Raw genomic sequence first — 13,394 nt, 5'->3', positions numbered from 1 at the left:
ATATTATTTTACAGCTAATCACTATTTACCTTCGCATTCGCGTGTTAACATAGTTGCGCTCCAAACGACCAGCACCGAACGCGCAAGGATATTCCGTGAAAAAAAAAATAAAAAAATGTACGAACAACGAAATAATTACTAATAATTCTCTTTAAATCGGAAGTATCGCTTCCAACGCGCGAGGCGCCCGCGCCCCGGTTTCGTATAACTTTCCCATTGTCCGATTTTGATACGTCTCTAAAGCTAGCAGAGCCACATCAGCAAACCCACATAAGTTATACATCAAAATTTATTCCTTGTTTATTGCTTTTTTGTTACACAAATTTCATAAGCAATACATTTTTACTACATTTTGCGCTACTTATTTTTTAATTTTCAGCAAATTATTAGATGGCTCTGCCAGCTTTTCATCAAAGCTGGCAGAGCCCTCGATTTTTCGAAAACGGCTGGAGCAATAAAACTTAAATTTGTGTAACAAAAAAGCAATAAATTTTGATGTATAATTTATATGGGTTTGCTGATGTGGCTCTGCTAGCTTTGGAGACGTGATTTTGATTTAGCTTGAGGTAAAATATGGACCAGTCTCGAAAAAACTGGACAGACTCCTTTTTACCTCCGTGGGGCAGATATAGGTTTCGGGTCGAGGAAAAACGAGAGTATCGGCGCGCTGGAAAACCGGATACTTTTTCTTGGGAGCCTTCTTTCGGGACGTAAACGCGCGGATGCCGTTCTCTCTCTCTCTTTCCACGGCCTCGCGGAATCGAACGACAGGCGAAGAGAGGAAGGCGAGGGAATTCCGCGCATTGGCCCATTCTAGGAGCTAACGCGAGCATCAGGCTCCGACACAGAGGCGGGCAATAAGCAATTTTGAATCGCAGGTGCGCGAGCTCGTGAAACGGGCCCGGCGATAGGGGGGCACCTTTATAGTCGAAGCCCAGGATAACGGGGAGTAAAACCCGTGGAAACTGGAAGTCGCTTCCCGGGATAGAGGCAGAAGGGGAGAGGGAAAGAGACGGGACGACGGGGACGCGCGGGACGGGGGAAGAGAGAGAGGGAGAGAGCCGGCGCCTGAAACGAGCAGGATACACCTGGCGGAATCCACGGGTAAGGAGGAGCGAGCAGTGACGAAACCACCGAGAATATGTGCTAGAGACCGAGATAGCTCCGGGGAATTCCACGAAGTCCCTAGGGACGCCGCGACGCCCTGCCGGTGCAACCGACTCTCGGCCCGATGCCGGCAACTTATCGATTATATCCGATCGATCCGAGAACGCTATCGATCACGCGGAATTCGACATTCGGCGATTTAATTAACCACGGTGGGGCCCCGCTTTTTCTTTACAGCCACTGGAAGGGGGAATTAATGGATCGATCAACGAATCGGTCCTGAATATTTTGCGTTCATTTAGATGGGGGAAAAAAAAAAATTGTTCCCGACCGGTAAACCACGTTTAATGCAAGTTTTTCGACACATGTATGTTTAAAATACCCTTGCGGGGAACTCAAAATGGCTAGACGAGGAGCCGCTCTTTGGACACTACCTGGATAGGCATTTCACGACCGCGGCTTGGTAAATAATTTAAGCGCATTAACCGGTGGAGGATTAAACGGTTCCGAGCGGTTGCACGATCGCACCTTAGCGTGCGAATCTTCCCATATGCCTTTGTCTCTCGCGCGCAATTAGAAATCCATCGGCTAAATCTTAATCTTCGCCGACGCCGATCGATAACCCGCGGTGCACGATAAGGAGGCTCTGCATGCAACGCGTCAAATTAAGCCAAAAATGTCATCACTCTTGCTATTCTATCGTCGTTACTTATTTCCCCCCCCCCCCCGAGACATTTCAATCATCTCGTTTACGCAATCTCGAAATACTGTCGAAAATCGAATGACCGGAAAGTCTTCGCGGGTAATTTCAACTGCACACGGCAACAACCGCATTCACCTATCGAAGTATCCGTACCTAGAAAAAGATGGGCACCTCGCAATGCAATGCCTCTAAAATATTGGGTTGGCAAACTAAGTGATTGCGGATTTTTTAATACCATCTATCGACAATATCCGCAATTATTTAGTTTGACAACCCAATATTTCTTACCCTGGAAAATTGATTAACAGAAAATATCACGGATACCCTCTCGTCGTCCCACATCGGACGATCAACCGACGAAAATATTTCCATGGATAAAATCCGACGACTGATTTAAGGTGATGTGAAAGTGGCATCGAAGAGATTTGGTTTATAAAACTTTTCTCCCACCTCGATTTACCGAATAGTTTGAAACTTTACAACGTGAATAGGGAGCCTATAAGGAAGTTCCTGGAACTCACGAAATTTCAATTCCTTTCAAATTTGTTTATAAGTATTTTAAAAATAGTATATAAAAAATGAAATTTCGCGAGTTTCAGGACCTACCTTAGGGTCTCCATATTCACGTTTTAAAGTATGAAGCGATTTGAGACACCCAGCTCGTAGAAAAGTTTTATGAACGATTGAGTTTTCGGATGCCTCTTTCACATCCCCTTAAGCCAATCGCTCCGAGCAACGACACCGAACGCACAAAAGTCGATCGAGCGTGTCTGTACCTTTCAACGGAATGCCTCTAAAATATTTGTTACGCCGGAAAATTGATTAACAGAAAATATCACGGATACCCTCTCGTCGTCCCACATCGGACGATCAACCGACGAAAATATTTCCGCAAATAAAATCCGACGACTGATTTAATCCAAACGCTCCGATCGACGACACCGAACGCACAAAAGTCGATCGAGCGACTCGGCCGCGAAAAAAAAAAAAAAAAGAGGGGAAGGAATAAAAACGCAGTCGCGGCCGCGAGCGGGCAGCAAAAGACAATTCCGAAGAGTGTCCGTCGGAATCGAATCTTTCTCTCCCGGGACGCCGTGCTGCCGACACGCTGGCTTATAACTGCAACGCTGCAGAACCGTGCCAAGGATCTCCCCTCCCTCGCTCGTCGGCTCGACTTGCCTGCCATTTCGCTCTTCGATTCCGCGAGCTTCCTTTCGCGGTGTCCGCCGCCACGTCCGTGCGTCCTTTGCCCTCAAATAGTGGACGCGACACTTTCTTCTCGGATTCCATCGAGAACGCGACACACGTGTCCCGTCCGTCAGGGTTCAACGAATTTCGAGAAAATCTCATTTTCCCAGACATTCCGATCCAACGTTTAGGAAGATTGCCTGGCATTGGGGAATCTTTTCTACATATAAAATCCAAGTTAAAATCGATTTACCCACGTGGGATACATTTCCGGGTTCTATGGGGATGAACATGAGTTGCTCCCATAGGGATGTGGTACCGCGAATGCAAAAGGCCTGTTTACACGTGTCCGATCCGTGCAAAATCAGAACAATGTTTTCTAACGGAAACGTTTCCGCTTCTCTCTTAACAGTTAACGGTCAACTCGTTCTTGCATAGACCTCTAACAATATTTTTTCGCTACTAATAATTTTTTAAGCCAAATACTAAGTCACTTCAATGTAACATTCTAACCAAAGTCAAAAACGTTAAAATGGTCATTTTCGGAATTTGTTTATTTTTTTTTTAAACGAAAATAGCACAAACAAAACAACATGGCACAAACGTCTACACCACGGAAACATTCCAATAAGCCTGATAATTTTTTTTGGGCCTGAAATTGGATTCGAGGTTTACACATCCTGAATTGCTCGGTTTTCTCGAACCACTCCCACTAGCTATCGAGAGAAAACATTGGAAGGAAACAATCGAGAAAAGGAGCAGATTCTCGGGATTCATAATAGACCTAAAAACGCAACTTATGATTCCGGGCAAGGACCTCTGCGTTCGGAGTACATATGTTGGGAATTCATAACAAAGCCAAAGCGTGGCACGATAACGATCGCAGTTTGCAGGCGTTTCTATCCACGAATACAAATACACGAGGCTTAATGTAGCGCGTGAAAAACGCATGGATAAAACAACTAGGAAAACAATAAATCCATGTAAACATGCGCCGAGTTTGATCATTTCCAAATTACAGCGAATCCGAGTCCCAATAATATCAATTATTCCCCAACCTAATACTTTGCCACATCGCCGATTAACATCGGAAAGCCAGCGTGATGCGAATCTAACAAGGAAGGTCGGTCTCTCATATTTTATTTCTTTTATAGTATGCACTAGTAGATTAAAAACTAAGTGACACGTATTTTTTTTACCTGCCATTAAAGACTTTAAAGGGGTGAAACCACCATTCAAAGTAAGTCATATCAAGAGGTGATTTGGCAGTTTCACCCACAAGAACATAATATTTTTTAACCAATCCACCTGGAAAAGCTTTCTCATAACAAGAAATGAAAAATATAATTTTCTCAATAAAAAAAAATTAAGGGGTGAGCCACCCCTCAGAGGCCTTACATTGGATGGTGGTCTCACCCCCTTAAAGGGTTTAATGGCAGATAAAAAAGAAATACGTGTCGCTTAGTTTTTAGTCTACTATAACATATTATAAAAGAAATGAAATCGGAGAGATCGACTTCGGATACCTTCCTTGTAAGTGCATTTAGGGAATAAGACCGAGGTCAAGAGGTTTACCCACGCTTGTATTGGGTCGGCGCATAATTAATCTTACATTTTGCCATTTCTTATTTACCTTGCAGTGTAGCGCTAAGTATTCACCAACGTAATATCTCAGGGTACAAGGTGGTAATTTTGAAAAGTAAATACACCCGCGTTGTCAGAAAACGAAACTCGTCTTTCCTCGGGAACGATGTCAAAGTGGACATATCGTGACACAAATTTACGTAGTATTAAGTATTAAATCCATCTCTAGCGCATCTCTCATGTATTAAATTAAGCCTTGTGCAGAACAAGTTCGACGTTAATTACACCTTGCAATTTTTCCCTATTCTCAGCGGGTTATAATTACACGGAGGTACTGTGCAAAGATGATAAACAGCTAGCCTGCACATCTCCACCGCGAATAATCAAGATTTAGTGCAGTTAACACTTGTGCATCCGCCGTTATGCCGACACTCCACGTGGTACCCGTGGCGGTTTTCCATTTCTAATGTTTCTTGCTCCCCTGCACGAGCCCTGGGGCCCACTGCACGTCAATATTCCCGCAAAGGAGATTCCACGCGTCCCAAAAAAACCAATTATTATTATTTTTAATAAAAACTCGCAAAGTGGCAGGTATCGCCTCACTCTACGGCGAATTCCCGGAGTATCTTCGAGATCTGACGCCGCGTCTATTAATACCCTGATATCGGCGATATTGAATAATCGAGAGTGCCGAGTGGTCAACAACGGACCGCGCCGATTAGCCAAATGTAGATATTAATTATCGCGCCGCGTCGCGGCCGACAGGGAAAGCAACGGCCATCGGATGGGCGATCACAAAAGCGAGCGGTCACAGCTTCGTAATTACGAATCGGTGGATCGACAATGCGTACCGGGGCGTAATTTCTCTGGGCACCGGCGCATAGGAATAAAGACCTCTCGCTCGGCGACGAGTCGAGGGCGGGAAAAGCGGAAAAGCGACACTCACCCTGCATTTTCAGCTGCAGCAATGGACATGTGCCTCCTCTCATCGAGGGTGGGCGTGGCGCGAAACCGTCGGGGTAGATCCGTCGTAAGGAAGAGGGACCGCCGGTCCCGCGGAGTGGCGCTCTAGGAGCACCGGAAGCACCGGAAGTACCGGAAGCACCCTCGACCGGGCCCTGCGTCGCGTCCCTTCGACGACCTCCCTCTCTCACTGCCACGCGGACACTGAACCACCCCCCGACGGCCGCGTTGCGTAGCGCGCGAGGATGACGGACGTCACACGCGATTGGCCCTTCGGCTCGACCACTCCGGACGTTCCCCGTCCTGGGGGGAAGGTCCGACTCCTTCGCCGCACCGAAGGTAAACACTCGGTCGGGGTCTCGCCGGGGTACTTCCCGGCGCCCGACGACTCGGAGAGCGCGGTGTATCGCGAGACGCGATAAGCACTCGGCGACGCTCGCGCCAGAGGGGGTAGGAAACTCCCCCGGGGCGTCCGTCTCGAGAATTCCTTCACGAGGCGACCGGTATTTCCTCGAGTGAGAGAGAGAGTCCCTCGGGTTTTCGGCTCCCAGTGCTGCCGGTTATCGCCACGACTTATCTTCCTCCCGGCAAGAGATTTCCACCGAGATGATTTCCTTAGGAATTTCCTCCTTCGACCGAAACCCTGGAATTTTTTACCGGGTTATCGGGACGAGGCGGTAGAGCACAGTTTAGGTCTTCGAGCTCGACTCGAAATCCTCTTCGCTCAGCCCGACCGGGCGGCGAATGGTGGACCTCCGACCCCTCATCTCTCCCGGGTCCCCGTCAACGACAGTGAGGTCCTCGCCGAGCACCCTGTCGGCGGCTCCTCGGTTTCCTATTCCCTCTCCTCTCCGCGGCGAGTCCTTCCTGGAAGCACCTTGCTCCCGATGCCGCCTATCCCTCGCTCCTATGCTCGTCGCTTGTCTCCTTCTCTCTCCCTGCGTCTCTAGTCGCCCCTTCTTGTGGCGCCTCTCCCTCGAACTCTCTTTTCGCTTCCTCTTTGTCGCTGGCTCTCCCCCTCTCCGATTCTCTCTCGCTCCTCTCCAAGGTGCAGATCACCCTCTCCTCGTTCCTCTCTCTCTCCCTATCTCTCTGGACCGACTTTTCGCCTTGTCTTGGTCGCCCTTTCTCCTTCTCCGACAGCCTCTGCTCTCCTCTGGCCCCCGTCTTCTCTCTCTCGGACTTCCTTTCGCTTCCTCGCTGCCTCTCTCTCGCGTCGCGACGGTGGAACACGTGGGCCCCTCCTGGTCCTGCGGGAGTATATCCACCGCGGCTACCTGTCCGCGGATCCTCTCGATCCTCCCGATCCTTTGTTTTGCGAGGATCCACCCCGGGCTGACCTTCGGTCGATACTCCGATCCTCGGGCCCGCTCGAAAATCGAGACTCCGCCCGCCTCGAGATTCCTCGCCGGAAATTAGGCCGCCGATGAGACTCCGACGGACCGTTTGAACCTGCCGGTTAAAAAACCCTTTATGAGCAACTAACGCTGGATGAGACGTCTTTTAACGGGACAAAGAAACGATTTCTGGATGCGCGAACGGAAACGACGGAGCGTTCAACGGTCATTCCGCGCACAGGAAGATATTTCAATAAAACGTTCGTTGATTCGCCCAAAGAATATGATTAATATACGGATAATTAAATAATTAGTTGACAAAATACTTTGGATGATAAATTTTCCTTGATTCCGTTGTGGTAGATCACGCCAATTTGGTGCGTTTAGCCAAAGTGACTTTTTTTCCGACTACAAATATTTCGTCGAATTAACATAACCACTTAAACCAAATGCAGTCAAACGATTCTGCATAAATTAACCAATTTTGTTTTTTCCCGCGCGTACGTTCACTCTAACGAGGTATTGCTCCGATTTGATTTTAGGTGTTAATTGTACGTTATTTCCCGTGTTCTGCGGCTGCCGTACACCGTTTCCCTCGTCCGTCAGAAAACAGTTACAAATTTAAATAATTACTCAAAAAATAATCCCGGAGAAATTTTGTACCCCCGAAGGAACGCTTTTAAGAGTTAAGATCAGTTGGTGTTGCGCGTAAAGTTCTGCTCTTAACGTTTGAAAACGATAGAATCTCCACGAGCTAATCTTCGGGTAAAGAAGCAGAGAGTCCCGACGAGAGTGAATACTTCGGAAGGTTAGTATTGTTAAGGTTTTTAAAGAAAGAGGGGAAAAAAAAGAGCAGCTCGCAATTGGTTCCTCCGTTACGCGGGTCGGTGTAGCAAGAGGATGCCATGTTATTTCAGTGCGTTATCATTATCGGTGTGGCGGGTACACATATAGATCAATAAGATGACTTAACAGCGGAATATGCCGCGACCATTATTGAGACATGCCATGCAAGCTCGAAAAAAATTTCGTCCGATTCTCGTATTTTTAGCCCTCGATAATGCCGGTTCTCCGGATGGCATTACCAGGTGTGTAAAAATAGGAACAATCGATAACGAAAATGGAGAACCTATTTAAAAGGAGAAAGCGAAAGAATACAAACACGTGGCGTCACAGTTACAGAGCCTCGTGGAGTGTTAACTGAAAAAAACTGAATAAATACCCGAATCGAGAAATTTCTCACGGCAGTTACGTTCGAGCCCTTCGTCCACCTTTCATAATCCAACCTTATCGCGAACAAACGAACCACGATAGAAAGAACATACCACCTCTGCAGCAACATGTAACATTTTTTGTTAGGGCTGCGTAATGCAAACGCGCATTACCATGGCTCTGATTAAACGAAATTATCCACATCTGCACAATAACAACTGAATACTCCGGTTAACGTCAATATATTATTTTATCACTTTGCCACATCCAGGAAATGCCTCCTTAAATCACGTTACCGCGAGAACGTTCGATTTTGTTCTTTTTCTTTTTTTCTTTCTTTTTCCCCATTTTGCGTCGAATCTCTAGCGCCATCTTGCAGTATTTCGTACAATTCCCTAGTCTCAAGTTAAATTACTTCGCAGGGTCTCGAGTTGTCTCGACGAAGACGAGTCTTTTCCCCCGCAGGTGCAGTAGCCCCCAAGAAACCGCGATTTGATGTTTACGCGAGAGAATACGCGGCTTTAGGTGTGGATATCTACGGACACGTCGCGCCCCCCGTTACCAAGGGACTGCACGGAGCATCGCTCGACACGGTATTTCGTGAGGCCGGGGGTTCTAGGGTCCCATAAACGACGCTTTATCCAGGTCCGCAGGTGCGTCGCTGTCGGGTCCGCAGGTCGGCTCGGAGCGACGCTCCGAAGGCCGGCTTCCATGTTTCCTCCGACCCGCGGTCCGTCGGCAAAGAATCCGTGGGCCCCCGCGGGCGGGCACAAAAACTCTGCGCGGCGTTTCCCGCTACTTTTCCCAGGTAACGCGACTCGCCCTCCGCAGGTGCGCGGAGAGTACCTCCCGGGCGCTCGGCGCCCCTCCCGTCGACCGACGGGGCAGGAGGAGCGGCTCGGAGCTGGTCGGGTAGGTTAGCTCGGCACGGGTACGGGGAACCCGCGACGCCTCCCGTCGGTGGTCTCTCGACGCCGCTTCGGTTATCGACGCACGAAGGAAGGCAAACTTATGTTGCGGACGCGTCCAGGCCAGCCTCAGCCCCGAAAACTCGATCCCGGGCTCGACGCGTAGAAGACGAGAGGACGACGTCGGACACGCACACGAACCACGCGGCGACTACATGCGTGTCCGCGCCGCGCGCGCACTCTCGCGGCCGAGCTGGCGGCTGCTCCCTCCTCGCCCCCCACTCCGCGGCGACTCACGGCTCGCGGCGCGTTCTGTCCCTCCGCCGCCCGGCCGACCGGCGGGGCGTCCGTCTCTCCTTCCCTCTCTGTCGCTCTTGCGGCCCGGCACTCGCACGTGTGACGAAAACTCGCCAAGTGCAGGCCGGGTAAGAGCGGCGGCGCAACTCGGCCCGACGACGGCGTCTCGAGTCGCGGTCACGCTCGGCCGGCGGACGGCCCAGATGCGACCACCGAGTCCTCTCCTGTCCCTCCGAGATTCGTCGAGCTCGGAGACGCGTCCCTCTTGCTCCGCTGGCCGTGTTCCCCGTGTTCCTCGGGTCGCCTCGCTCCGTCTCGTTCTCCGACTCACTCGGGACCCGCACTCGCCCGGTCCTCTCCCGTCCCGCGCGGGCTCTCCCGGCCGAGAGCGATCCCTTCTCGTCGCGACGCGGCCCTCTGGGCGCACTCGATTAGTCGCGTGACGTCACGACACGGTTACATCGCCCCGCGAATGTCACTCGGGCCCGACGGTCCGCCGCCGAATCTCTCGCGGACGCGCCGCGAGGCCCTCGGCCTCGCTCCGACTCGATCTCCTAGGTTAGGAGCGCCGGCGCGGCGCTGCTTCGAATAATCTCGACGCGATCGACTCCCGTAAGCGACGAGCTGACCGACGGCGTCGACCAGTCCCCGCGCCGCGAACCACCCGCCGTATATAACCAATGAACGACTGACTCAACGCGATCAACTGCGACCTCACGGCTGCGCACCGAGCCAGGCTCCGCCAGGTGGCGACACCGTTTCGACGGAGGGGCTCCGGCGGCCGTGCTCGAGCGACGTGCCGCACGCAACGACCGCCCGAGCCCCGCCGAACGCTTCCGAGGACACCCGAGTCGCGTCGGCCGCTCCCGAGTTTTGCCGGAAACGCCCGACGGATTCAATATCAAGTGCATGACCCGGGCTCGCGGAGGGCGGCGGCTCGCCGCCCGCTCGCCGCGACTCGCCGCCGGCGCGGGCGGCGGACGACGCCGGGAATTACAGCCAACTACTAGGCGATGCACCTTGGCGAAACTACGTGCGAACATTCGCTTTCTAATAATTTATCGATTTTCGCTCGTAGATACGAAATGGTTCGTCGTTGTAGGAGACCGCTCGCTGTTGGTGGTTCATGCCATGACAGGGTTTTATCTACTTTGTTCTCGTTAGTTTCTTCTTTCGTTTTCAATTGATGAGGGTGTCTATATGCTTGGACGCGGACAACGAGTGGACAAAAGATCACTATTCCCGTTTGAATATCTTCGTCAAGTTCTGGGTGAATCGTAATCGCTTCTAAGAGTATCGTCGCTAAAAAATGCATTAATGTCCGCTAACGGTCAGAATAAATTGTTTTTAAATATTCATGTAGTGCCTAAGAAACGAGTCATGTACTGTTAATGTATTACGAACAACGAACCAGCGTTTTAATTCCTTACGTTTTCGTTTCCAGCATAAGACGGGAAAAGTCATTAACGCGACATCATTATGACTGCCGTTAAAGTGGACAAAGGCCGAGCCTCATTTTATTTTTAATCAAAATTCATTCTGGAATCTTGATCGACCTCAAACTATGTCAGTAATTCTGTAATTTACTCGATCATACTTTCTATTTCTTTTTATGACAATAACGAGCAATGTCAATCCTTGACTTTCTTTGGCATCGATGACAACGTAAATTACTCCAGAGACAGAGAGAGTAACAGCAAGAGAGAAAGAACGCCAACCCGAAATATCGTTAAAAGCGCCCTATTAACTCATATCATCTCTTTCCTTTGTAGAACTTTATCTTACTCTCCTAATCGAGACCAATTTCTTCCCTTCCCTCGAAAACCTACCTTCCGTATTAATTTCTGAAACTGAAGATATTATTTATTTTAATCTATCGAGGTACGATAAAGAGAACACGACAGTTTCCCGATATTCGTCGGCAACGATTTTCCTGGATTTTGCAGAGATATCCCTAGGGAGAGAAATTGAAACTCCGACGTTACGCACACGACTGCAATGAGCCTTCCTTTTATTTAATGAAATTGTTACCGGAACGGCAGGGTTGCGAGAGCCTCCTTTCGGGCATAACTCAAGTTTCTATGTTTTTGGACATAGACGACGCTGACGCGACACGCCTAGCATTTTAATTAGAAGTGAAGAAATTGTCTCCGAATCGGAACCTCGCGCATGCGTTCCACTATCGCGTGCCACATAGCGTACCTGCGCGCATGCGCACCGTGCACTGCGTGTTGCGTAAGACCGTTCGAGAGTCGATCGACTCGCGAGCCTCGGGGGACCGTTGCAGGATCGTCGCCCCCGCGCTTTTCGATCACGAGCGCTGTTGGTTGAGCACTGTTGTCGCGTACCTTCGCCTCCTTGTAGTCAGGAATTCCGAAACCGATCGCAATCACGGTTCATATTGACCGAGAATGAAATCTATGCTACTGGGAGGGAAGTGAATTCGGTAGAGCGACGGCGTACCGTTTCGCGGGCGAGGTTATCGTGCAACCGCATGGACTGGCACTACGCATGCGCGCCGAGCCTGCTAAAGTAGGTCGCGCTCCTATTGGTCCCTGCGAAGGGTACGACTCACCGATTGGTCGGCCCGTTCGCGCGCATCGGAAGGCGGGAATTCCTGGCTGGAACAAACGACATCCAGAGTATCTGATTTTCAACATGCAATTGGATAACGCTTATTTCGATAGATTAACTTAGTACATAATAACAGGCTTTTCGATGAGATATCAATTCGGAATCAATTACCGCATCGACGACTAAAATAACAAATCAAGGGTTAATAGAGCTGATACCTCTTAAAACTTGGGTGGTTGGTGCTCGTAAAGGAAAGGCGTATTTGGATATCGTTATATCACGTACAGAGATCTCTTATCGTTTAAAACATAGAATTGGCACGCATAGACAGAGATTATTAAGAAACTTAGTTTAATACATTCCGTAGTTTTTCAGCCGCTCCACGTAAATCAATCTGCGTCGGTTGTTGATGATCCCGTAGCTAATTGTTTGTACTTAAGTCGTCACTGAAACATATATTTCTTTTGAAGCAGTTAAGAAATTGAAAATTTATAACCCGGCAGCATGTCGATTAACAATGAATTCAGGGTCTTCATCTCTGTTGGTATCAATTTGCGTAAAAAAATATGTCTGTAATCAGCCGTCGCTCTATTGACGATTCCACGTCCGTGTTTGCATAAACATTTACAATTTCTCATTAAAAATGGTCTGACATAAATAATGAACTAAACAGCATTACGTCAGAGGGTTTGCAGTGGTGGAGGGGTTTACTGCAAGAATTGACATCGCCGCCACGTACGTATTTCCTATGAAGTAGTCTATCGGAGCGCGTTAAAAACGCTCGCCACTGGACATTTCGAATGAAAAATAAATACGTTGTTTGAAAGGAACTGCAGCAAACGGCGTTGCCGCGGAGCGAGGTCTCGAAGGTGACGCGAAACGTGACCGCTTTGCAGGGAGGGGCTCGGAGAAAAAAGCATAAGGAACGATGCCGTAATAGACCGAGCGTAACGTGTACCTCGAAGGAGAGCCTCTAGATTGGTCTGCACGAGCCACCGCGCGAACGAGGCGTAAACTGGCGTAAAAGCGCGAAAGAGACAGGGCATTCCTCGCCGGTTAATTCCGCGCTCTTCCTCGGCCCACGCGCCTCGAAGATTAATCCAATTTCAGGTGACGCAACTCTACGCGTCTAGGCAGCAGCGGCGCGTGGACCAGCGTGAAAAAGAAAAGTTCATTTGTACTTAGATGTAGGACGAAAGCTACTCTGGAACAGTTCCTCGTGCCGCGACCTTATACGGCGCGCGCTTACGCACTTTATCGTGTCACAATTCGTTTTCCTGTCTTGCCTTCAAGGCGAAGATCAAAACACGGTTACAGGTGATTGCGACACTGAGGAATTGGGAGCGCGTAATCTCGCGTGCAGGGCCGCATCGGGTTTCTGCCGACCCTGGCAGGCGCAAACCTCCACGGGCTCGGGACAAATATTTTATCGCACCCGAGGAGCGAACGGAATTTATACGACGTGACAAAAGATAAATAAAGCTACGCACTGCTGCAACACGTGACGGAGGCCTCGTTTTG

At 49.6% G+C, this 13,394-nt stretch overlaps 1 protein-coding gene across 1 annotated transcript in view; it reads right to left on the bottom strand.

Annotated features, from left to right (window-relative positions):
- LOC105700390 (nuclear receptor coactivator 2) overlaps positions 1-6,621 on the bottom strand; it is a 149,544-nt gene extending 142,923 nt beyond the window's left edge. The window contains exon 1 of the mRNA XM_012426213.1: positions 5,529-6,621. Within this exon, the coding sequence (XP_012281636.1) occupies positions 5,529-5,557 (29 nt within the window). The 5' untranslated portion in view covers positions 5,558-6,621. The remainder of the gene's footprint in view (positions 1-5,528) is intronic.
- Positions 6,622-13,394: the final 6,773 nt, after the last annotated feature.

Source organism: Orussus abietinus, unplaced genomic scaffold, assembly GCF_000612105.2.
Source record: "Orussus abietinus isolate OABI.00-Male unplaced genomic scaffold, Oabi_2.0 scaffold143, whole genome shotgun sequence".
In the NCBI taxonomy this organism is placed as follows: domain Eukaryota; kingdom Metazoa; phylum Arthropoda; class Insecta; order Hymenoptera; family Orussidae; genus Orussus; species Orussus abietinus.
The sequence above is the reverse complement of the archived record's forward strand: the minus strand, read 5'-3'. Positions and strand labels throughout refer to the sequence as shown.